Genomic DNA, 25,229 nt, shown 5'->3' on the forward strand with positions numbered 1-25,229 from the left:
TTAAGACTTAAGACAAGAGGCCCAAAGTGGATCCTAGTTATTAACGAAAATAAAAAGAGTCTTTAATCTTTATTAGACTTAAATTTAATACTATTAACAAAATCAAATTTATTTGACCACAAAAATAAAAATAAAAATAAAATATATATAAAATCTGTTTTCACATTTATTATCTGCGGAGCCTCGAAGAAAGCAAACAAACAAAAAAAAAAATCTAGAGAAGCTTTTTGTGTATCCTCTCTAGGGTTTCGACTTTGAGCTTTCGACGGCCGGTACGATTTTTCAACTTTCAAGTTTAAGGGTAATCTCAGAGAAGCTTTTTCTTGTCTGTAATTTCTATAAACCTTAATTTTGATCTCTGTGTTTGGTCTCTCGCTTTTCTCTCTCTCTCTCTCTCTCTCTTTTCTTGTTCGTCAAATTTCACTTTTCTTCTTTGAATTTTTGTTGTTGTTGTTGTTGTCTCTAGCTTTGGTTTTCTCATATAATTTATGTCAGATCTGAGGTTTTATCATAGCTGGATGGATTATATATTACTTTAAGCTGCACTTCCTTTGTTTAACAGCTTGATTGGGATATTATTTAGGTTTGTGATGTATTGGAGTTTGAATTTGAAATCTTTATGTATATTTTGATTAAAAGTTTGAATCTTTTGTGATAAATTGGAGTTGCCTTTTAGTTATCTTGAACTATATTTGCTGTGGAATGTTATGGGTTGTGGATGAATCTAAAGTTTTAATTTTTTTAAATCTTGAAGTATATCTGATCATATTTTGCTGTGGTGGGTTTATGGGTTGTGGTGATTATAGTTTTAGATTTGGAATTTTGAAGTATATTAAGGACTAAAAATTTGTTGTGGTTTGGCGTCTCTGTTATGTTCTTTGTCTATATTCTTTAAACATATGTTCGTGTGTCTAATTGTTTTATTTTGGGTGTATTATGTGCTCTGTCTGGTATCTCTTTTGTTGCTTTGGTTGTTGAGAGGAGCTATAAAATCGTTTTCTGTGGTCTGTTTGTAGGAAACATGAAGCCTGTCTTCTGCGGGAACTTTGAGTATGATGCTCGTGAGGGTGATCTTGAGCGGCTTTTCAGAAAATATGGCAAGGTCGAGAGGGTTGATATGAAAGCTGGTAAGTCTTGGCTTTTTTTTTTATCCTCTCTTAGTTTCCTTCTTTTTGTTTTTGTTTTGGTCAACTTGGATGGATAAAAAGTCTTGTAAACCACTCCAAATCCGATGAACAAGCCAAATTCAATCAAAAGCATTGTTCTTGTTTCCACGTACACGCTCATTCCATAAGCATCTCTGGAGGACCGTCCTTTTGCTCTCTGCATCCCACGTTCCACGCTCATTCGATAAGAATCTCTGGAGGACCGTCCTTTTGCTCTCTGCATCCCATTGGTTCGTCAGTCATCTGATTCCAGCATCCGCCTAGCCACTTGAAGCACCCGGCATGAAGTACATAGCATACCTCAGAAGAGAAAAGATCCGAGTAATTTTAGGGTAAACCGCCATACTCAAAATTTGATTTTGGCGCAGGATTATTTGGGATGCCCATTCTCCCACCCTGCCCCATTGATGGACCATATGGAATAATCCATTTCCTGCCTCATCTGCGCAATGGCACTACGTTCCCATAACCCCCGCCTTAGTTGCATTTCATTCCTCTTGACTTTTCCTACTCTTGGACATGCCTCTTTGGTACAATCATACCAACCAACCTCTCACAGCAGAGGCAGCATATCAAAATGGAGAATGCACCACCGCGTTTCTGTTCACAATTCCGTCTGACCTCCTCCTCCTCATCCTCATTTTCAGTTGTTCTTCTTTGACATATTAATTCCATAATGCAAGGTCTGTAAAACTACTTATAGTTTGTAGAGTTTTTAGGTTCTACGGAATGTTCAAATATATTTGTCACAGTAAGTATTTGGAAGGAGGAGTCTTTATATTAGAAGTCCTATTGAAGGAGGTTCATTTACTTGGTTTACTTTATATGATTGTTCTGATTTCTGCCTCTTGGTTCTTTCCGCAGGGTTTGCTTTTGTCTATATGGAAGACGAGAGAGATGCTGAAGATGCCATCCGTGCGCTTGATCGCTATGAATATGGCCGCACGGGACGCAGGCTCCGTGTTGAGTGGACAAAGGTAGAAAATTGAATATCATTTTTAAGATTTTACTAATACTATCGAGACGGATCTAGTGATTGAATGCAAATTTCTAATACATGGTATAGAATGACCGTGTAGCTGCTGGAAGATCAGGTGGTGGTTCAAGGAGATCATCGTCTAGCATGAGACCTTCCAAGACTCTGTTTGTGATCAACTTCGATGCACAGGGCACTAGGACTCGGGACTTGGAGAGACACTTTGAGCCGTATGGAAAAATCGTTAATGTTAGAATTAGAAGGAACTTTGCGTTTATCCAATATGAGTCGCAAGAAGATGCCACCAGAGCACTGGAATCTACAAATTCAAGGTTTCTTTCTTTTCTTGTCCAGTTTCACACTCTCATTTGTCCTGAATGCTTTCCCTACTTACAGCTTCCATCATTGTCTGTTTTTTTTTTTTGTTCTTGCAGTAAGCTGATGGACAACGTGATCTCAGTGGAGTATGCTAAGAAAGATGATGATGCGAGAGGGAACGGATACAGCCCTGAAAGACGCCGTGATAGGTCACCTGATAGGAGAAGGCGGTCACCGAGTCCTTACAGAAGAGAAAGGGGAAGTCCTGACTATGGCCGAGGTGCTAGTCCAGTAGCTCACAGGAGGGAAAGGACTAGTCCTGATTATGGTCGCGGACGACGCAGCCCGAGCCCTTACAGGAGAGCCAGACTTAGCCCTGATTATAAGAGGGATGACCGTAGGAGGGAGAGGGTGGCTAGCCCTGAGAATGGAGCTGTGAGGAACCGAAGTCCAAAAAAGGAACGTGATGAAAGCAGGAGCCCTCCTCCATATGAGAAGAGGAGGGAGAGATCGAGGTCAAGGTCGAAGTCAAGCCCTGAGAATGGTCAAGTTGAAAGCCCTGGACAGATAATGGAAGAAGATGCAGTAAGAGGATATGATGGTGCAGAAAGCCCAATACGCGAGAGGTACCCCATCTCAAGCTATCTTTAGATTACATTTTGAATCATATCTATATCGTCATATACTTACATATTTTTGTTTTGTGGTTTGACACTGAAGCAGCCCCTCGCGTTCGCCTCAAGCAGAGGAATGATTGGATGCAGACAAAATGATTGTGTGAGATTCACAAACGAAATGTCTCTCATGTTCTGAACTGAAGTCTTTGCTATGTCATGCTTTAGTTATTTAGTGTGTTCGTTTTGAGTCTTGTTAAGAGTGCTTTTGTAAACTTCATTTATTTTGACTCGTAAGGATTCGCTTATTGTAGTATTGGTGAAACGTTACTCTCGTTGGGATTACATTATCTGACTTTAGTATCTCTTTTAATATCAAAGCACAGCTAAAAAATATAGTCGACAATCACAGCTAAACGTTACTCTCGTTAGGTTAAGGTCAGTAACGTTTTCTGCACACTCCGTTAATCATCAACTTTGAGATATAGAACATTTTGTGTTTCACAAATTGTAAAACTAAACACATAAAAGTAACACTTTTCTTTATGTCCAAAGGTTACAGGGTTTTATATAGTAAAGTGTTCATGATATTTAAAATAAGGCAGGGATTATAAGGCAGGGATTTGTACGGAGAACCTTGTGAATAATTGTCGATGAAAATAACATAGTACCTTTTTTTTTTTTTTTTTTTATCTTAATCTAATCCTAAACCAACGAGTCACACACTAAGCTCGGCTCCCGAACCGTACGACTTTTCTTTATGTACAAAGGTTACAGGGTTTTATATAGTAAAGTGTAAATATGGACGCAAAGCTCAAAACAAACGGACAAAACTATAGTAAGTAAACATCAGATTCATTACAACTGTCAGTGGTTAGACATACACACTCCGTTGATCATCAACTTTAAGGTATAGAACATTTTGTGTTTAAGTAACATTTTTCTTTATGTACAAAGTTTACGGGTTTATATAGTAAAGTGTAAATATGAACGCAAAGCTCAAAACAAACGGACAAAACTATAGTAAGTAAACATCAGATTCATTACAACTGTCAGTGGTTAGACATACACACTCCGTTGATCATCAACTTTGAGATATAGAACATTTTGTGCTTCACAAATTGTAAAACTAAACACATAAGTAATAAATAAGTAACATTTTTCTTTATGTACAAAGGTTACGGGTTTATATAGTAAAGTGTAAATATGAACGCAAAGCTCAAAACAAACGGACAAAACTATGGTAAGTAAACATCAGATTCATTACAACTGTCAGTGGTTAGACATACACCTAGGTAGAAACGAATATGGTGAATGGTGATAAGTGCCATTTGTTTTATGTGATGAGTAAACTTAAAATGAGGATGAAAAAGAGGGAAGTTAGGCAGAAACATTACTATAAGGGAGAGGTTGTGGTAAAGAGTGGGTTTACTTATTAGGCTAAAACTACTAGAAAAAGTAAAAAGATAAAGAGGAGTGTCTCAGTTGTTGAGACATGAGAGTCTAAAAACGCAACTCCAACTCACACACACACATACATTATCTCATCTTATCGATTACTAGCAAAAATTCAAGCACTGAACGCAATCTAACGTAACCATTCTATCTTTCAATGGATCTTGATTGATAGATTTGATGGAGACATTATTAACTCCTAGCTTTGTTCTTCCCAACAAGTTTAGTGTCCTTGAAACATGCAATCGTTAACGTCACCAAATCGTTCCAAAATATCATAAAACTTTCTTAAAAAAAGAAGAAAGCTTTGGAAGTCAAATTGAATTAGAAAAGGGCCGGGGAACTGTACGTTTCTCTGCTTATAATTGAATAATATGTCGACTTAACTTACTTAGATTGTATAGAGTATATTATGAGAAAGTAAAATACAAAAGAAATGGTATATTATAATAAGAAGTGTGCTGGTCCCAAATAAATATGGACCGGTGGATGTGTAGCCGTATAAAATGATGACTGGATGAATCACCCTTATATTGTGTTGCTTTAACACCTACAAGTCGCTTCATTTTTCATTTTTTTTTGACTTTCTCAACACAAAACTCTTTATATTATTATTACGGCTTATAAAGATTGAAGACAAACTTTTGTTTTGTCTCTCTTTTTTATTATTCTTTATAATAATATTGTAGGAATCTATTGTTGTGATTATCTTCGGGAAAGGGAAGCAAAAGAGCTAATCAACCTACTCATAGATTTTACAACTAATCACATTTCATTAAAATATTGTCTTAGCTGGAAAGATAGATTGTGATTATAATTATAAAATGAAAAGATGGTAAATGGGGGACGAGAAGTTGGTTACGAATTTATCTCTAGAATCCAATGAATGTAGTTGATATTCATTGACACATCATATAGTTATACTATTGAAACCTTTAAAGTTTTGATTATAAGTGAAGAAAATAATGAAAATGTCATTCAACTATAATATCCATAGTCAATGTTGATGATTCGTTTTCAACTAAATGAAGCAATGTTCTGAGTGAAACGAATCTACACTATCCTACAATTTGTTTTTTTTTTCAACATTACAAATCCTACCCATTGTTTAGATATTAAATTTATACATGGTTATTTCTAGCAATGATCATTTATTCACTTTTTTCAATGAATAATTTTGTAAGCAATCTATGCCATAATTACGGGCTCAGTTTGAAAAACCAAACCCCAATTTTAATCATAAATCCAAATCAAGATTTTCTTTTAATTTTTTTTTAATTTTTTCTTTTTCCTAAGTGATCAGAATTGAACCAAACTATATGTGTTGCCAATATAGAAAACGAACCAAATAAAACGAAAAACAAAATACTAACTTATCCTTTTACGTATTTGATATGAGATTCACATTTTTCTCAGTAGTTAATTTATATAATTTTTTTGGACCTTTGTTTATTTGCCGTAGCTTTACTTGTTTTGTCATTTACTTTGTTTTGTTTCTCACAAGTCATAAGTTTAGTACACATCATGATTAGAGAAACACGTGTTATAGGCAGTAAGGTTCTTTAGTACAAAACTTCCAGAATGAGATCTACCGAAAGGCGTTTTATATATTTGACTCAATGCACTTTAAAGAAAATAACCATTAAAAGAGCAAAAATAGACAAATAAAATGTACATACATGTATTAATATATTCTATAGCTTTTCAACATATCGACAACGTAGTCTCGTAGCAAACTACAAAAGAAAACAATTATATTTATATAGGACAAAAAAGGTACGGCAGAAAAAATTGCACGACGAGTTGCCATCGTCGACACTCGACAAGAGATAACCATGACCACCTCCCTCTATTCAATTCCAAAAGTATGATAGATAAGAGTCTAAAGGTTTAATCAGTGCTTATATATTTTTATTTTTTCTTCATCAGTTTCTCTCAATATAATATCGAAAGGAATATATATATATATATATATATATTTAATTCAATTATCAATTGTATTGTTGTGATAAGATATGCTAGCATATATTTCATAGTGACATCATTAACATAATAACATTGTACCATTCACATAATGCAAAGTTTTATTACCCAATATTAATACATAAATAATATAAGCCAAATCATAAGTATACTAAGATCATACATATCACTCTCTAGAAGGGTTTTATGAAATTTGCTTATAATCGGAGTTTACTTGTTTGTCAATTTGTTCATCAAAATATCTCTAATTCTACTCCGATAGAAGTGCTCTTAGGTCATAAAACCATGATATATATATACAAATTCAACACGGTATATAAAGAAAAGATAAGTTAATGATATTTTGCATCTATATGTAATATTTTATTGCATTATGTCCTAGTTCTTCCACAAGGTGGCGCAAGGAGGTTACTAAGATCCAACTTGTAAATTAGCGTGTCAAATAATTCTCTTTTTGAAGTGTTCCCACATAATTGGATCACAAGTTATAAGTCTCTAAATGATAAGTTTTATTCGACTAAAAATGATGTGACATGTGTAAGAAGTTACGAAAACTAGCTAGTAAACCACAAAAGATCTCCTTGCAGTTTACAAATGCTCTAATATATAAACACGAGAGACCCGATCGATGAAAAAGTCTTCGTCCTATCAAAACTTGTACTTGTAGTTTATTTATTTTTTTGTTGAAGTAAGGACAAAAAGATTTGCAAAACATCACAATTATAAAAGAGAATTCAAATAGGAAAAGGATAATGGGTATGGGGCACATGTTAAGTCCCTTTTATTCAGTTGTGTTATGAAAAGTGTAAGTAAATTCAATTTAATGAACTGAAAATATTTATACAGTGAATGACTGTAACTCTCACACACTAATTATAAGCAATTAACACTGGCGTACACTTCAAAATAAACAATCACAAATTTGGCGTATATAGAGATATATAACTCCGCATTTCCAGTTTTATACAGTAGAAAATAGATGATAATCATGCAATCATTTTAGCAATAAACAAATTTTTTAATTATTCACTGTGATATATATTAGAAATATATATCAGTATAGTTGGACATGGAATAAAATTTGTAAATTTAATTCTTATATTATAGCTACTGTATATGATTTTTCTTTTCTTTTCTCTTTTTGTCTTAAAATACAAGTTCTCTTCTTCTTTATGGTTTATTTGGTCCCAAAACGATTTTTTTTTTTTCTCTTCTCCAATGTTGTTGAACACTATTTTGTTCAAACACTGTTTTGTCTGGTCAACGTCCGACCAGCCAATACCACTTCATAGTTAGCATATTAACGAACTTCCAATTATTTTTATTGACCAGAGTTTTCATATAACGTATAAATTCCCCTTTAACTTTTGTTGAATTGACACTTAAAATTAGTATAAAAGCAGATTAGGAATTTATATATTACCACATATCATAATCCAAATCTAAATTCGAAAATTGTTGTGTGAGTAAACGATAAACTTTTTTGTTTGTTCGTTAAACCCCAAAACTCCACCAGTTGGCTAATTCAACGCGTGGGACACACACCGCGTGTAAACTCGCGACTTTGAAAAGTTATAAGCAGAAAAATGATAACCAAAAACAAAAAGAAAAGAGAGAAGATGAAGTTTCTATTTGAATAGGTTAAAAACCCACTCGATCGTCAAGTACTTAGTGGCACGTTAAACATGATAATTTGACCCGTCCCCTTGTTTCAGATTATTATTACGTTCCGTGTCAGTTAATCTAAAATTCTAATCATTTCGTATTTGATTAAAAGAGACTTGTGATGATGAAAAGTTAACACTTTTGTTGTGTTTGTGTACTTGTAATTTTTGAAGGATCGAATGAGTCTTCGATCGTAAGGGTTGCCTAAAGACGAAATAATGTATGGGTGAATGTTTTTGAAAGCTACGAGAATGATGAGTTCTTGTCCAAGGTTAAAAATCATAACGTGAACAAAAAATTAACATTGATAGCTAATATGGCAGACTGTATTCTTATCATAAGATTTCAATACACAATGTTTTTTGTTTTTGTTTTTTTTTTTTGTTAAAGGATTTGCTTACAGTCAATACACAATGCTTTTGATATGTCACTATACAAATTTATATCCAGTAGAAACGTAAACATGTTCACTATCAAATTCGATATTTAGTTACACACGTGCGTACAAATTCAGATACAATAGAATGTACATGTATTTATATTTACATTGAACTTGAGTAAAATTAAAAGAAAAAATCTATGACAAAAACCAGAAAATAATAGATATTTTTTAAATGACGAACGACTTTATACTTATATTGATTTATGCGTATTCTACCACGTCTCATTTATACACATACAAACTGAGTAAACTAAACAATGTACATTATATGGTACACTGAATATCGTATTCTCTGACTTGGAAAAATAACATAAGACAAAAATAAAATAAATACTATAAGAATCAATATTTTCTTAAATTACAACTTGATGTATATACATTAATACATGCTATCAAATGTGTTACTATACAGATTCAAAACTTAGTAAATACCGTGTGCATAGATTTAACCATAGTACTTCACGTGTATACAGAATTCAAATGGAACAAAATACACAAATCTATATTTAATATCGTATATGTTGACTATATATATAAAAAAGAAAAATATGACGGAAAAAAAAGAAAAATAATAATTATTAAGTCGTATATTGATTTATACGCATGCTACTACAATGTCACATTACAAAGTCAGACTGAGTAAAAATCTTATGTACTATATAAAATATTAGACTTATAGCTAACTACACATTTATGCAAATCCAAATGAAATGAAATACATGTGGAAAAAATTAAATCAAAAAGTGTTATAAATAAGCGTGTGAATTTTTTAACATATGACTTAAAAGGAATACTAACAATATTAAAATCCACCACTCCTCTCTATATAAAGCCAAATGCACAACCAATCTTCTTCACACCTAAAAAGAATCTTCTCTCTTCTCTCTCTCTCTCTCTCTCTCACACACACATAGATATTGACAAAAACAAAGAAGAATGAGTCAATCAAATCGTGTCAGAGACGAAGTTACAATACCTTTACTCCAAAAAAGCTCTCATCAGAAACTACATTTTCTGAAAGATTACTCCTCTGTTCCCTCTGTCTACATAAATGAAGCCATCTCAATCGGCAAAATCTCTTACCCTTTGGTCCTCACTGGTCTCTTCCTCTACGTTCGCTCTTTCGTCTCTCTGTCTTTCCTCGGCGGTCTCGGAGACGCCACTCTCGCCGGTGGCTCTCTGGCCGCCGCATTCGCAAACATCACCGGATACTCTCTTTTCTCTGGTTTAACCATGGGAGTTGAGTCTATCTGCTCTCAAGCCTTCGGAGCTAGACGGTACAACCACGTCAGCGCGACTATTAGGCGAGGGATCATCCTCCTCCTAGTCACTTCTCTCCCTGTTGCACTTCTTTGGATGAACATGGAGAAGATTCTTCTAATCTTGAAACAGGACAAGAAGCTCGCGTCCGAAGCTCATATCTTTTTGCTTTACTCTGTTCCAGATCTCGTTGCTCAATCTTTCTTACACCCATTAAGAGTTTATCTCCGGACGCAGTCAAAGACTCTTCCTTTATCAATCTGCACAGTGGTCGCGAGCTTTCTCCACTTGCCGGTCACGTTCTTGTTAGTGAGTTATCTCGGTTTGGGGATCAAAGGCATCGCCTTGAGTGGTGTTGTGTCTAACTTCAACCTTGTTGCCTTTCTCTTCATCTACATCTGTTTCTTGGAAGAGAAGCTAAGTGTGGACGAGGACGAGAAGGTTACAGAGGAGACGTATGAAGATAGCGTGAGAGAATGGAAGAAACTGCTCTGTCTCGCGATACCGAGTTGTATATCGGTTTGTCTCGAGTGGTGGTGCTATGAGATTATGATTTTGCTTTGTGGGTTTCTCATAGACCCTAAAGCAAGCGTTGCTTCTATGGGAATCCTCATCCAAATCACTTCCCTTGTTTACATCTTCCCTAATTCCTTGAGCTTAGGAGTGTCCACTCGGGTGGGAAACGAGCTTGGTTCGAACCAGCCGCAGAGAGCTAAAAGAGCCGCCATTGTTGGACTTGGTCTCAGCATCGCCCTCGGGTTCACGGCTTTCACGTTCACTGTCTCGGTTAGAAACACATGGGCGATGTTTTTCACAGATGACAAAGAAATCATGAAGTTGACTGCCATGGCTCTGCCAATCGTCGGCTTATGCGAGCTTGGGAACTGCCCGCAAACTACGGGTTGCGGGGTTCTCAGAGGCTCCGCGAGGCCGAAGATCGGAGCTAATATCAACGGGGTGGCGTTTTACGCTGTTGGTATCCCGGTTGGAGCAGTTATGGCGTTTTGGTTTGGGTTCGGATTCAAGGGACTTTGGCTCGGGATGCTCGCGGCGCAGATCACATGTGTGATTGGTATGATGGCAGCTACGTGTAGGACTGATTGGGAATTGGAGGCTGAAAGGGCTAAGGAGCTCACCACTGCGGTGGATAGTGGCAGCAGTGACGACGACGTAAAGGAGGATGTGGAGGCTGGGATGGTTAAAATATAATTAGGGAGGAATGAGTCAATCATGGGACGGTCATTAACACAAAAAAAAAAAAAAACAAATTAAATTGACTTTCATTTGAATTAATTGATAACTTTTTTTCTTTATTGGAGAAGGGGAATCGTTGGATGATTAATGTAAATTTTTGTAGTGTATAATGATAACAATTATTGAGAGATTCATCTTTTGTACTCAAGGTTTTAAAATTTATAAAAGATTTAAAGAAAAGGTTGACCAAAAAAAAGTTGTATAAGGCTATGAATTAATGGCTACAGAGTTTCAAAACTAGGTGGATACTATGGAACAGTTTCTACCATTTTGCCACGGTAATTTTTTACCATTGTTTTGGACTATAGCCTTATACAATGGTATCCGGTTAATGTTTTGGACTATACCATTGTTTTATATAACCTATTTACAAAAAAAAAAAATCATGAATTTCTACTTAATGTTTTGGAACGTCTAGTATCCGATTAATACTCAACTTGATTGTTTACACATATAAAGACTCCGAAAGGTGCATGATTCATGCCAAGTTATCTATATATAAGGAGCCTTTCATCATTTCTTGTTTGGCCAAAAATTACCATGAGACCAACATCCATATGCAAATGCAACCAAAGCAATTTCATTTGAATAGAAAAAATATACAAATTCAAATAGAACAAAACTCATGTGTATAAATTTACATTTAATATTGTGTTTGTTGACTGAAATAAGAAAAAAACATATCACAATCACAGAAAGTAATTTATTTTTCTAAACAACAACGACCTTAAATTAGTCGTATCATATAGTTTTATATGGATGTTACCATGTATCACTACTAGGTCTGGAATTTGGATAATCCGTTCGAGTTCAGATATTATCTGATCGGGTTCAGATAAACGGATTTTAAAAAATAGAACTCATTGAATATATTTTGATATTTGGATTCGGTTCGGTTCGGGTAATATCGCATTCGAGTTGATTTGAGTTACAAATTTCAAAACCTGATTCGTATCCAAACAACTGGATACCCGAAAAAAAGATTTAAAATTAATTAAATTCAAATAAATTTAAACTTATTTAACAAATAATTTTAAATAATTTGATTACTTTTTGATATTTAGGTATAAAACTAATTGACATATTCAAAATTATAATTATAATTGTGGGCAACTGAATTATATTAATGCTAAATATTATAAATATTTTTAGATATATTTATATATTATGATTTGATGAATACCCGAACCGGTACCATGTATAACCAACCCTAACCCGAATCCATGGGTATTGGAAAATAGAACACAATAAAGTTTTATAGGTAAATCCATACCCAATTTAAACCTGGTTTTTTGGATCGGGTTCCAGACTAGATATTCGGGTACGGTTTTTATGCCCAAGCCTAATCACTGTATATTCAATTTAGTAGAAACTATGTGTAAAATTAAATAGGTTGCTCAAATTCGAAACTTTGACTTGAATATATAACATATTACAGAAATGGCATACTAATAATGTGAAAACTCATACTACATTCTTTATATAAAGCCAAGCGCATTAACAATTATTATTCACAAATCACACCTAAATTTTATTGACAAAAAACAACAAGAATGAGTGAATCAAATCTTGCCGGAAGCGAAATTACAACACCCTTACTCCCGAGAGTCAATCATGAGAGACTACTATTCTTAAGAAATTACGTCTCTCTTTTCCCCGTCTTCATAAATGAAGCAATATTAATCGGTAAAATCTCTTACCCATTGGTCCTTATAAATATCGCCAGCTACATTCGCTCATTCATCTCTATGTCCATCCTCGGGGGTCTTGGAGATGACACTCTTGCTAGTGGTGCCTTTGCCATTGCATTTGTGAATATCACTGGATATTCACTTTTCTCTGGTCTAACAATGGGTATTGAACCTATTTGCTCCCAAGCCTTTGGCGCTAGACGTTATAACTATGTCCATGCAACTATTAAACGAGGAATCATCCTCCTCCTCCTAATTTCTTTTCCCATTATGCTTGTCTGGATCTACATGGAGAAAATTCCTGGAATGTTGCTACAAAACCAGGACCTCGTGTCTGAAGCTCACATCTTTCTGCTTTGGTCTATCCCAGATCTCTTCATTCAGTCTTTCTTACACCCACTAAAAGTTTATCTCAAGACCAAATCAGAGACTCTTCCTTTATTATACTGCACACTGACCGCAAATCTTCTTTACTGGCCAATCATGTCATTTTTTGTGACGTATCTTGGTTATGGGATTAAAGGTTTTGCCATGAGTGAAGTTGTGTCAAATTTAAACCTACTCGCCTTTATCTTCCTCTACAATTGTTTTTCTGAAGAAAATCCAAGTGATGACGAGGCCGAGCAGATTTATGAGGAGACATATGAAGATAATGTGAGAGAATGGAAAAAACTACTTTGTCTCGCACTACCATATTGTATATCGGTTTGTCTTGAGTGGTGGTTCTATGAAATTATCACATTTCTTTGTGGAGTCCTCTCAGACCCTAAAGCAAGCATTGCTTCGATGGGAATTATCATCAAAATAACTTCTCTTGTTTACAGTTTCCATCATTCCTTGAGTTTAGGAGTCTCGACCCGAGTTGGAAATGAGCTTGGTTCCAACCAACCACAGAGAGTGAAAAGAGTAGTCGTTGTTGGACTCAGTCTCAGCATTGCAATGGGGTTCATGGCTCTCACATTTGTTGTCTCTTTTAGAGAAAAATGGACTAGGCTTTTCACCAACAACGACAATATCATTCAGTTGACTATGAAGGCTCTGCTAATCGTTGGCTTTTGCGAATTAGGGAACTCTCTGCAAACAACGGGATGCGGCGTTCTTAGAGGATCTGCGAGACCGATGACCGTAGTTATCATTAATGGAGTGTCATTTTACGCGGTTGGGATACCTGTGGGAGTAATTATGGCGTTTTGGTTTGAATTTGGATTTGAGGGATTTTGGAAAGGAATGCTCGCCGCACAAATCACCTGTATGGTTGGTATGATGATGGTAATATACAGGACTGATTGGGAATTGGAGGCGGAAAGGGCTAGGGAGCTCACAATGGCAGTGGCTAGTGGCAACCACAACAACGAGGACGAAGTTGAGGCTCAGCTAGTTGACCAAGTGGTAGTAAACTAGTTGACCATGTATGAATTATCCTGTATACCTAAATAAAATAAATAAAATAAATAAAATAAATAAAATAACTAAAATAAATAAAATAAATGGTAAAAGTTTGAATGATGTCATGTTAATTTAAATAAATAAATAAAAAGTCTAAGATAGTCAATAATAATGTCTTTGTTTCGAGTTAATTGGTAACTTTTTAGTAAATGTGAGATGCTGATGTAAATTTTGTAGGATACCAATAACAACCGAGAGATTCATCGTTGCAATTTCATAAATCGATTATAACTTTAGGGCCTGACTGGTTCTCCCGCTAGCTCCCACAAACGCTACGTTTGCAGTTGCTAGCGGTTGGGGCCAATCACATAAACCGCTTATACCGCTTCTAACAACTGAATTCTAAAAATTGGTTCTCGCAAGCATTTGCAGTTGCGGATGATTGCGGTTGGAATATTATTATTATTATTATTTATTTATTTTAAAGACAACAATTTATTTTTTTCTATCTTCTATATATATGTGTTTTGCTATTTGTCACATTACTTGATGAAATTTTTGTTGATAGACCAAATGCATAAAGTAATAAACATTTCACTATGAAATTTATTTGTTTTTCTAAATAATTATTGTAGTATTTTTATGATTTTTAATTATTAATTAAGTTTAAAAAAGTTTTTGATATTTTAAAATATTTATATAATTATATATCACATTTATTATGTTTTAACTGCTATTGCACTCGCTGGTCAACCAGTCGTAAACCTCCTGCAAACGCACCAATTTTAAACCGCTAAACCAATTGTTTAAAACGTTTAATAACGCTTGAAACCACAACCATCTATTTTTGCAAACTCCCGTAACCGCAACCGCAACCGCTGCGTTTGAACCCGTAGTCGACAGCAATGGGAAGTCTTTAAACGAATTCTAAACTCATCATGATGCATCTCTCCGTGACCTTTTCACCACTTCCACGTTTGCACCATAAATTGGTTCGTTATCCTCCAAAACAATCTAAAACCTATAACCAGCTACCAAATAGAAACATTTGAACTCGAATATAAAATTTTATATCAGCTACCAAATCGTTATGGTGCAATCTATAACAATTATATCAAATTAAAGAGACTAACTAAGTACAACTCAATTTTATCTAATAATACATTTGATTAATTATATATAATAAGAAATAGAGATTCGTATCCACGAAAACTAGTAAAATATGGTGAGGGAATATCCTCCCTTTTAAGTAATTCAAAGGGCACTCTCTACAGATTTTGTCTTTACAAAACAACCAAAGTGAATAATAACTCACATCACTTGAGGCACTTCAACAGTTTTTCATATATTAGTTTATTTGTACTTATTTCTTAAGAAATCCCTGTCTTCATGGGAAATCGATTCACTTATGTGATACTATAGTTTAATTTCGTTTGCATTACGTTTCAAAGTGGTCGATCTTTTTGTTCGCTAAACGTATCATTCTTCTTCTAGCAATTGGTATCGCCATTTATATATATAAATATATATATATATATATATATATATATATATATATTATGATGCATATATTCATATATATGTGTTTTATTTTTAGTAAAAAATGCACATACATAACTTTTTAAACTAAATGCCTGAATGTCCCTTGCCATCTAGCTACGAATTAAAAGATATTGATAAACTCTATTATTTCATAATTACATAACGTTTTGAATTATATATTTACTTTTTTTTTTGTATTAGAGCATTTCCAACAGATTTTTCTATTTTTTTCTTCAAAACAGAGTACTCTGTTTTAACTCTGTTTTATAGGAGATGAGTTTTTTTTTTTTTTCCTTTTCCTACTAAATTTCTAATTATAAAACAAAATTTTCCAAAATTTAGTGTAAATCAAAAATGGAAATTTCTAAATATATATATTTTTAAAACGGAGATTTCTGTTTTAGAGTTAGAATAGTATTACAGAATTTTCTACTCTAAAATAAAATTTAAAGCAAAATATAGAGTGGGATTGAAATTAGTGTTAGAGATGTTAGAATTATATCTAAAATTCTCTGACAGATAGTAAAGTTAGTGCAGTTTCTAGTGTTCTTTAGATTTAATAACACAAAAATAATCTATGACGTAAAGAAAGAGACTAGAGAAGAGTGATTAAACAAAAACAGAACCTGGGTTAAAGATCCTTAGAAGTGAACTATATGGATTATTATTGAATTAATTACTAAATTCTTTGATATATATTTTTGAGAAGGAACTACACTACACAGCATCTTTTGTCTTAACGTGGCAGCTTACGAGGACTGAGAAAGATTTGGTTAGGAAACACAATGCCAAGAATCACTCATGTTGGAGTATTGATAAATTCTTCTAACACGTACAACTCCAAAATTTGTGATTTGCTAATTAATTGATTTTAAGGATAGGGGGTACTTACTTCCTAGGACTGAAGAGCCAATTACACTTGTTATTGTTCTATCGAATTACTAATTTAATATTGAGATTTCCACATGTATACAGAAGATTTGACAATTAATGCCAAAACATTATTGAAGTTTATATTATCATTCCTTAAAAAAGAATTGCATAAAATATATATCAGTTTCTCTATTTGAAAAAAGTGGAGATGGTTCAGCAATATTATCACTTTCTTAATTATTTTATGGTTCAGCAATAATTTGAAGTTGATGAGATGAAAGCATATACATTAATAATATCAATGTTGTCACATGCATTAGTACCTTATATTGATCATATTCAGGAGATTCTGTCTCCTCGGCTTGTGGTTATGAAACACACACAAAATAATTATTTAAAAACCCGAGCTAACCCTTTGACTAATTAAGAATCGTTATACTAGTATATACTCCTATTGACTATAGAGCGGCCTCGAAAGGCCAGGCCAAAAAAACTGAATCCTACTATATCAGATTTAATAATACTTGCATAGTCTCGGGACTATGGAAACGACAAACTAAACTAGAGAGAATGGCACAAGTTTCATGAAAGCTAAGCGACTCAGAGAAATTACCAAATGTATTTATGTTTGATTTTTTAAAAATCAATTTTGTCACCACGAAAAGTTGTGTGAATTACGCGAATACTCTAATTGTTTGGTCGATTTTTTAATTATATGCATGTAGGAAAATGTATCTAATGGTCTTTACATCTCAAAATGTTTACATTTGGTAGAAAAATGTTTGACGATTTTCGATTGTCATAAAAATGAAAATGATCTGTTGATAATATTCTTGGTAACATATCATAGACAATGACGCCTCTGGACATAAATTGTCCAAGCGTTACAAATACTAGGACATAAATTATGAGTATGGAAATGTTAACTAATGATAATCACAGTGGCTATGACCACAATGACAATGCCTAAACCACGGAGACAAAGAAACAAAGGACACGACGACAGACAGAGGGGGTACTAGCTATGTTTTGAGAACGAAACAACAACGGAAACTTTAATAAGTTCATCACTCTGATTTAAAAATTAATTGTGATTAGAGCATTGAATAGTTACAATGTTTATAATAGAAATATCATCGTCAATTATTGTGTATGCCTCTTCATCAAACAAGAAATAATTATCTTATTTACACCATCCATTTTTTTTTTTTTAATTCAAAACATTTAGATATATACAACATACATGACAAACATCTGCAGTTAGATCATACAAGGTCTCTAGTCAGCATCTAGTTGCTGTCGATGAAAACATTTTTTTTTTCTAAAGGTAAAAGAACCTAACCCGTAAAACATACGGATTCAAAGAAAATGAACAAACGGATGATGTCAAGAAAATATATTCGAGTAGCCTCTTTACACAAATTAATTCAAAATGTACATATGACGTTGAATAATAAGGAAGTCAAAAATTGAGAATTGAGCTCACCAATAAGTGATTATAATCGATCACAGTTATCCTCGATACTTCCCACTTTGGAGCAATAGCCAATAGTGAACAAACTTGAAAATCCTTGATATGGTGAAAGAAGTAAAGTCTAGATACATTTTTTTCTTAGTGTTGTGGAAACAAAAAAGAGCCTCATATAGATCCTAAAATAATGATTGAACCATATATATACTTGGAGACTTGGAGGTTTGATAATTATTTGCTATTGTGAGGACGAAAATTAATTTTGCTACTAATGGTCAGAGGCCATTTGATGCAAATTGGCTTAACTAGATTTAGTGTTTGAGACTTTTGCTTTACATGAAAGGGTATTACTGAAAATGCGGGTGCTAGTGGCAATAGAAATATAATCCCAATAACAATTGATCCCTTTGTTTATCGAAATTATCAGTTATATTCCTATAAATTTCATTCATAGCTAAAATATAAGTAGTATATATATTACACTCATAAGTTGGCCTTTGTGTTCATGGATTAGCTTATTGGCATTTGCACATATAGTTTCCACGTAGATTACATGTATGTGTAGATGTAATTGTATGCTATGTTGTTAATATTCTAATCGAAGACAGAACCATAAATGCATAGAATATACATATATTCTCGGTTTACGCACGTGTCCTCGTATATCATCATTCGTCACTCCATTACTATAAGCGTAATAGCGAATAAGATACAACGAGGTTGATCCCTACTATGTTAACAAATAGATTAAAATGTAAGAAAGACCTAATAGGCCACAGATTTATCAAATTATTAAAGTCAAATCATAGATAGAAAGTGGTGGGCTTGAAGGAGACAAGACAACGGAAGTGAACAAAGAAAGAGGCTTTTGCTGTTCGTTCCACAGCCTCACTTTGGTCTTTTGATTAGCTGCAATAGTCACTTTTAATTCAAATTTATTCATCGTCCTATCGAAATGACCAAAAGCCGTACACACAAATAGTGATACTTAATTATTTTATTTTTTTATATGTAAGGATTCTTGATTCATTTGGAGAGACAGATTCCTTGTAAGCCCAAATGCTTATTGGACTAGTCTTATATCATACGTGTTATTATTAACCAATGGCTAGTTGAAGTCTAAGATGCATTATTGACTTTGTTACGTTTTATTCTGATAAAGACGTAAACAAGTTAGAGGGTCTTGTCGCTAATTTATTGGTTTTGTAGTTGTATATACCGACTTAGAATTTATAATCATAACTAACAAAGTTTATTCAAAGGACGTATCACGTACGGTGTGCATGCAACCCCAACCCAATGCTCATGCATTTGACTTTTCCTTTCGGGCGTCAAAAATACGTTCAAACATTCAACTATATTTAAAAGGGTTTAAGTATATACTAGTCTTCTTCAAAGACATGTTGACGAGTGACGACAACAACAAAAAAACTAGCTAGTTTCTGCAAATAAAGAATGAAAAAAATTGCAAGTCCTTGATAGTACAAGTCTGTGGATACCATTACTATTGTATAACCACGTATCTCTCCGTTGCTGGTTTTAGAACTAACCGATATATTCGTAAATTACAATATATAGAACTTAAACAGTATAGTTATAATATGGCAAAAATACCCAAAAAAAAATCCAAGTTATTTTTATTTGGAAGTTTAATATCCAATGGTTTTGCATTGGAATAAAACCGTCTCGTGTATTCTTTGATACTTTTTAAAACATCACGTTATATTGATTTGTCGAATCAAACATCCGACTTAACAGGCGTTAATTTGATTAACAGAATTTCTTAACCGGGTTAATTAAACCAAACACGTGGGTAATTAATGTTAAACGAAAGACAATGTTGCTCTTAGTTATTTCCTCCAAATCGATTTGCTCAAACCCTAAAAACATAATTCCCCCATTTCTTTTCTTCTTCATCATGTGTGTTCTTCTTTGAAAAACTTATGGATCGAGTAATGAGTCAAAGTTCTGGGTCTGATGCAAACTCAGGGAGACGTTTTGGGGATCCTATATGCAATTGTGGAAAAGCGACGATTGTTGTAAAATCATGGAAAAACGATAATCCAGGAAGAAGATTCTACATATGTGTTGTTCATGGGTTCTTTGGTTGGACATATGAAGAAAAGCCGTATGGTTGACAGAAGATTAGCTTATTAGAAGCTAGAGATGAGATTCGTCATCAGAAAGATGAAATCAAAACGCTTAAAGAATCTCTGAAGGCCATGAATGAACATGGTGTGAGTGGTGCGATGACGATGATGCATTCTGGGTTAGTAAACAAATACGAGCAAGAGAAGAATCAGCTTGAAAATAAAGTTGTGGCAGCTACTGAGAGAGAGAAAATGCTCCGACAGTTCATCGTGTTGTCCTGGGGAGGATTAATTGTCGTAATTGTGATGATACTTGGATTGGGAAAGTAGCTATCTTGGGTTGTTGTTGTTGTTGTTGTTTGTTATTGTTGTTTTCGTTTAGTCTGTTGTATGGTTAATCTTTGTTTGATGTTATTTGAAATGGAGATTTCCTAAAAATCAGTACCATTGATCCAAAAGAGCCGTTTAGTTTGATAACATACAAGGATCCCACCAAAATATCCTCCTAAATAGATCATCGTACCATCCTAATCAATCAGAACCTAGAAGACATGAACTTAGTTTTTTTTTTGGTTGCCAAACATCAAAGAATTTGTCAGTCCATGGAGACATAAAGAAAAAAGGCAGTTTAGGAGCTTCATCTGATCCTTTGCCACGACCTTTACCACGAGCTCTAAGACGACCTTTTCTTTCACCATTTTTAGTTCCAGGAGGAAGTCCATGAGCACGTCCTCTACCAGCTGCGGGAGCACTTGAATGCTGAGGTTGTTCTGCGGATTGACTTTGAGAAACGATTGGAGTGGACTGGCTTTGAGCTTGCTGCCACCTCTTTGGTGCATTGTGTATGCTCCATGGATCATTATTATCCTAGGGAAACGCTAAAATGTCACAAACAGAAAGCTCTCATAAAAGAAACAAACCAATAATGAAAATTACCAGTTGCTTTCTTGGTCTTCCTCTTTTGCGTGTAGGAGCTGGTTGTACAGCCGGATTTTTGCAAGTGCCTTTATTATGACCTCGTTGCTTGCAATTTGTACAAGTTACTGTTTGGCCTTCCCTTGTAGCCTTGGACGGATTGGTTGATGATTCACCTGGTTCTTTTATCCTAGCATACTTCTTAGGACGCCTATGCTTTTTTCTTTTGTCAGGCACTTCAATAGACCATTTATCTGTTTCAAGTCACAATCTCTCTCCATCTCCTCCAAAGTGTATTTTGCACTTCAAACACTCGAAAGCACTAGACACAACAAGAAGACATTCACGATTAGTACAAACAAACTCCTGAAAACAGAAATCGAATTGAAATCTATGAACCCTAAAATAATAAAATCTATGAACCCAAAAATAATCAATTTCACCCACCCAATCAAAAATAATAGAATCTATGAACGATTTTACTCACCCAATCAAAAATAATAGAATCTATGAACCCTAAAATCCCTAAGAATTAAAATCGGCCCCAAAATTGCAATTGACTGAGAACCCAAAACCTAAAAACCTGAAATCGACATACCTCATCTCCGTGATACTCTCAGAATTCACGCCCAAAACACTGAACCCAATCAACAAAATCAAACGCCTTCACTCATCACTCGATCCATAAGTTGTTCAAAGCAGAACACACACGACAAAGAAGAAAAGAAATTGGGGAAATATGTTTTTAGGGTTTGAGCAATTTGATTTGGGGGAGATAACTAAGGGCATTATTGTCTTTCGTTTAACACCAATTACCCATGTGTTTGGTTTAATTAACCCGGTTTAGACATTCCGTTAATCAAATTAACGTCTGTTAAGTCGGATGTTTGAATCGACAAATCAATATAACATGATGTTTTAAAAAGCATCAAAGAAATACACGAAGCATTTTTATTCCAATGCAAAACCATTGGATATTAAATTTAAAAATAAAAATAATTTGGGTTTTTTTTGGCATTTTTCCCTTTATAATATTCACATTTTATAACTAAATTCTATTATTAGATACTTAAGTGGTAAAACTTAAAAGCGTTTAAAAGTCTTCATTTGGTCATTTTAACATATTGCGGAAAATTCATACATATTTCATATTTTTTTTTTAAATATGTGAATTTTCATTAGTGAAAATAGATTGTACAATAGCTTTGTTACAGGAATATAGAGCTTGCCAAAAAAGGGAAAAAACAAGAACTATCTTAGATATAAAATGAAATAGGGAAAAGCCCCTAAACATATCTCAACCAATCACGCATGAGACTCTTGAAATTTTTTGAAACGAGTCGACCTGTTTTTTTTTTTTAATAATAATTAACTAGTGGTCTCATACCCACTAGCCACCTAACCACAATCAAACCAAACAGCAGAAATAGCCAAAAGATACCAATAATCAATAACTAATAATTAATAAACCAATAATAGTGATAATTCAACCAAGTCATAAAACATAAAATCAGCAACATAGCAATGTTCTACTGACTCAACTCTAGCAACCTAATAGAAGCCAGACAACACATCAATGAGCCACTAGAACATCCTCCTCTTCATTGCCTTGATTCCACGATCATACTTTGCCTTTACCTGCATCACAACACATGAAATGCGTGAGTATTTTATAAATACTTAGTGAGGCAATCATCCCATCTATTAGGCTATACACACAAGCAATTGAGATAACTCTAACCATAAAAAAATCAATAAACAAACAACAAACCAGAACAATTACATCGACCGACACCAAACCATGCATCGAACGACACAAGCTTGCATTGACCGACACAAGGCTCGCCTGCATCGACCGACACCAACACTACATCGACCGATGCATGTTTGACATTTCACGAAATCCCTAATTGCATCGATCGATACCTCCACATGGCATCGACTGACGCTCCTAGGTCAATTCACGCTGTCCTCGCATTGCATTGACCGACACACAAATTGCATCAATCGACGCATATGCCGAGCATCTTCTTCCCCGAAGCTCCTCGCCAGATCTCCGTCCCTAAACCACCAAAACACAAACCAATGCCACAAAGAAGCCTCCCAAAGCCTCTTGTGGCTCAATAACGTGCTAACAAGCCATGGAATCAACCATATAACACATAAACAAGCAAAATCAGAGAATCTCAAACTTAGAGAAGCCATGGTCATGCACTCACCTTTGCCAAGAAGATTCTAACCCTTAAACAAGCGGATCTACACTCCTAGCAAGCTCCTACAACGTTCCTAGCTTCTGATCTCCCAAGAACAGCTATGAATCTCCCAAAAACTCACCAAAAGCTCAAGAACTTCTTTCTCTCTTCTCTTTTTCTCAAAAACGGCCAAACTCGGCCAAATCCATGAGTTTCTTTTTTTATAAACGATTCCTGGGTTTTCCCTAACCCCAAAACACATCGTTTAACTTAAACTCGTTTGCTCCTAAACCAGGATTCTGGTTCGCGAATGTTACATTTTTCCTGTCGCTCTTTGCGAGAATTGCATCCCTAATCTGCCTGTCCAGAACCTTGAACAATATATGCGGTGGAGTTGTAATGTTATTGTGAAACCAATTGTTCCTTTCCAGACAAATGGCGTAGATGACTGCTTGTGCCACCAGTCTCCAAAGGGTTTGCGAAGAGGTAGCATCTGATATACCCATCCAAACCGCAAAAGCTTCCCAAATATGGAATACAAACGGGTTGTACCCCAACCGCCTTGTCGTCTGCAGCCATAACTCTTCACTGTACTCACAATGGAGAAAGAGGTGCTCGCGGGTTTTAAGGCAGAGACCGCAGATACAACAGACATTATCAATTTGCATTTTCCAGCTTGCCAGCCTAGTTCTCGTGGGAAGTCTGTTGAGATGTGTGAGCCACATCATACATATTTCATATTAGTTTCCATCAGAATCATTATATATTTTTTCATCTTTTATTATATACAATAAATTATATAGTAGCAATGATTTTGATGGAAACTGAAAACTTAGCAATGAGTGATAACGAACACTGCAAGTGCTAACTTTATATAGCTGTTGTACTTAATAGTGTCACGCACCATGGATTGGTTCATAGGCACACTATGAAAGTCTTCAAACCTATCTATAGCGATGTCAAACGTTTCAACAATCACGCTTACATAATTTGAACATTGCAGTATCAAGGTTTACTGCTTTTATCAAAATCAATATAATATTAATAACAATGAGTAGATTGAACCATATATATACATTATATATTATTCTAAGTCTTTTTGAAAACTAACCCCAATTATTCCTTGGGTACCTCGTACGTATATTACTTTGAGCTTTGATCTTATATGTTCCAAAAACAAATAACATAAAAGATCATTCTTGAACTTATACATACGTTGTGATATATGTTTACAAAATTTTGAGTTTGGGACTTCGATTTTCCTACTACCTATACATCCCAGTATAAACTTTGCAAGTGGTCAAATGCTGAGATCGAGATCTGTATACCTTCTTTTTCCCTAAGGCCATCCTTAATGGGATAACTTTCCCCCTGTTCTAAGCCCAATAAATAATAAAAATAAGTAACAGTGGGCTTAGATCAATATTTTTGATCTTGGTTCAGAACTGATCCAAAGGGTGTTCTAATATTTTTCCTCTCCTCTGATTGGTCGAAAAAAGTAGCATTCACCTTCTTCTTCGATATCGCGACTTCGTTTCCTTCATCCTCGCCGTATTAACACAAAAATCTTCCGATTAAAACACCCAAATCGATTCCACGCGAAGCCACGGGTCGAGGAGTATCGGCTCGAGACCGGACGATTGGTCGGATTCCCGCCGTGGTTTTCCCGCAGTCGGATTCCCGCTTCAGATCCGAGCTGGTCAGGGCTCTTCGTCGCTTGTTGAATCGGGTCGAGTACTTCCCCTCAGGGTATTATTCTTAAGATTTCAGTTTCAATCGTTGGATTTAGTAAAATGCGGATATTGTGAATGAGTTTTGAGTTTAGTGATGGGTTTTGGTGTTTCTTGTTAGATTCATAGAGAGGAAGAAACTGGAAAGATACTTAATTTGGTATTCGTGTGGGCTGATGATGGGGAGAAGTTGAAGGTTGATGTTC

The 25,229-nt window shown here is 34.7% G+C and overlaps 3 protein-coding genes across 7 annotated transcripts; all 3 read left to right on the plus strand.

The window, feature by feature from the left end:
* LOC104726997 (serine/arginine-rich splicing factor RS41) lies at window positions 171-3,447 on the plus strand. 5 transcript variants are annotated; one of them, XM_010446012.2, is made up of 7 exons: window positions 1,042-1,127; window positions 1,296-1,453; window positions 1,535-1,849; window positions 2,031-2,143; window positions 2,233-2,474; window positions 2,577-3,086; window positions 3,181-3,439. In XM_010446012.2, exons 3-7 carry the CDS (start codon window positions 1,843-1,845, stop codon window positions 3,212-3,214), a joined length of 906 nt encoding a protein of 301 aa, XP_010444314.1. In that variant the 5' UTR covers window positions 1,042-1,127; window positions 1,296-1,453; window positions 1,535-1,842; the 3' UTR covers window positions 3,215-3,439. The 5 variants fall into 5 exon arrangements, with proteins under 5 accessions (XP_010444293.1, XP_010444287.1, XP_010444302.1 ...); XM_010445991.2 differs by lacking the exons at window positions 1,296-1,453; window positions 1,535-1,849 and adding an exon at window positions 171-272 and having other exon boundaries at window positions 1,017-1,127; XM_010445985.2 differs by lacking the exons at window positions 1,296-1,453; window positions 1,535-1,849 and adding an exon at window positions 172-301 and having other exon boundaries at window positions 1,017-1,127.
* Window positions 9,482-11,276, plus strand: LOC104727028 (protein DETOXIFICATION 50). Its single transcript, XM_010446022.2, has one exon. The coding sequence runs from the start codon at window positions 9,556-9,558 to the stop codon at window positions 11,086-11,088; it is 1,533 nt and encodes a 510-aa protein (XP_010444324.1). The 5' UTR covers window positions 9,482-9,555; the 3' UTR covers window positions 11,089-11,276.
* On the plus strand, window positions 12,672-14,240 carry LOC104727037 (protein DETOXIFICATION 50-like). Its single transcript, XM_010446034.1, has one exon. It carries the CDS (start codon window positions 12,687-12,689, stop codon window positions 14,223-14,225), a length of 1,539 nt encoding a protein of 512 aa, XP_010444336.1. The 5' UTR covers window positions 12,672-12,686; the 3' UTR covers window positions 14,226-14,240.

Source organism: Camelina sativa, chromosome 2 (genome assembly GCF_000633955.1).
Source record: "Camelina sativa cultivar DH55 chromosome 2, Cs, whole genome shotgun sequence".
Taxonomy (NCBI): Eukaryota; Viridiplantae; Streptophyta; class Magnoliopsida; order Brassicales; family Brassicaceae; genus Camelina; species Camelina sativa.

What these genes read in the sequence shown, in the direction of transcription:
- LOC104726997 (XM_010445991.2), top strand. Translation starts at nt 1,022, where the DNA reads ATGAAGCCTGTCTTCTGCGGGAACTTTGAGTATGATGCTCGTGAGGGT. An exon ending in GAGGGTTGATATGAAAGCTG is followed by an intron (nt 1,128 to 2,030) that starts GTAAGTCTTGGC and finishes TTCTTTCCGCAG; the next exon opens with GGTTTGCTTTTGTCTATATG. An exon ending in CTGGAATCTACAAATTCAAG is followed by an intron (nt 2,475 to 2,576) that starts GTTTCTTTCTTT and finishes TTGTTCTTGCAG; the next exon opens with TAAGCTGATGGACAACGTGA.
- LOC104727028 (XM_010446022.2), top strand. Translation starts at nt 9,556, where the DNA reads ATGAGTCAATCAAATCGTGTCAGAGACGAAGTTACAATACCTTTACTC.
- LOC104727037 (XM_010446034.1), top strand. Translation starts at nt 12,687, where the DNA reads ATGAGTGAATCAAATCTTGCCGGAAGCGAAATTACAACACCCTTACTC.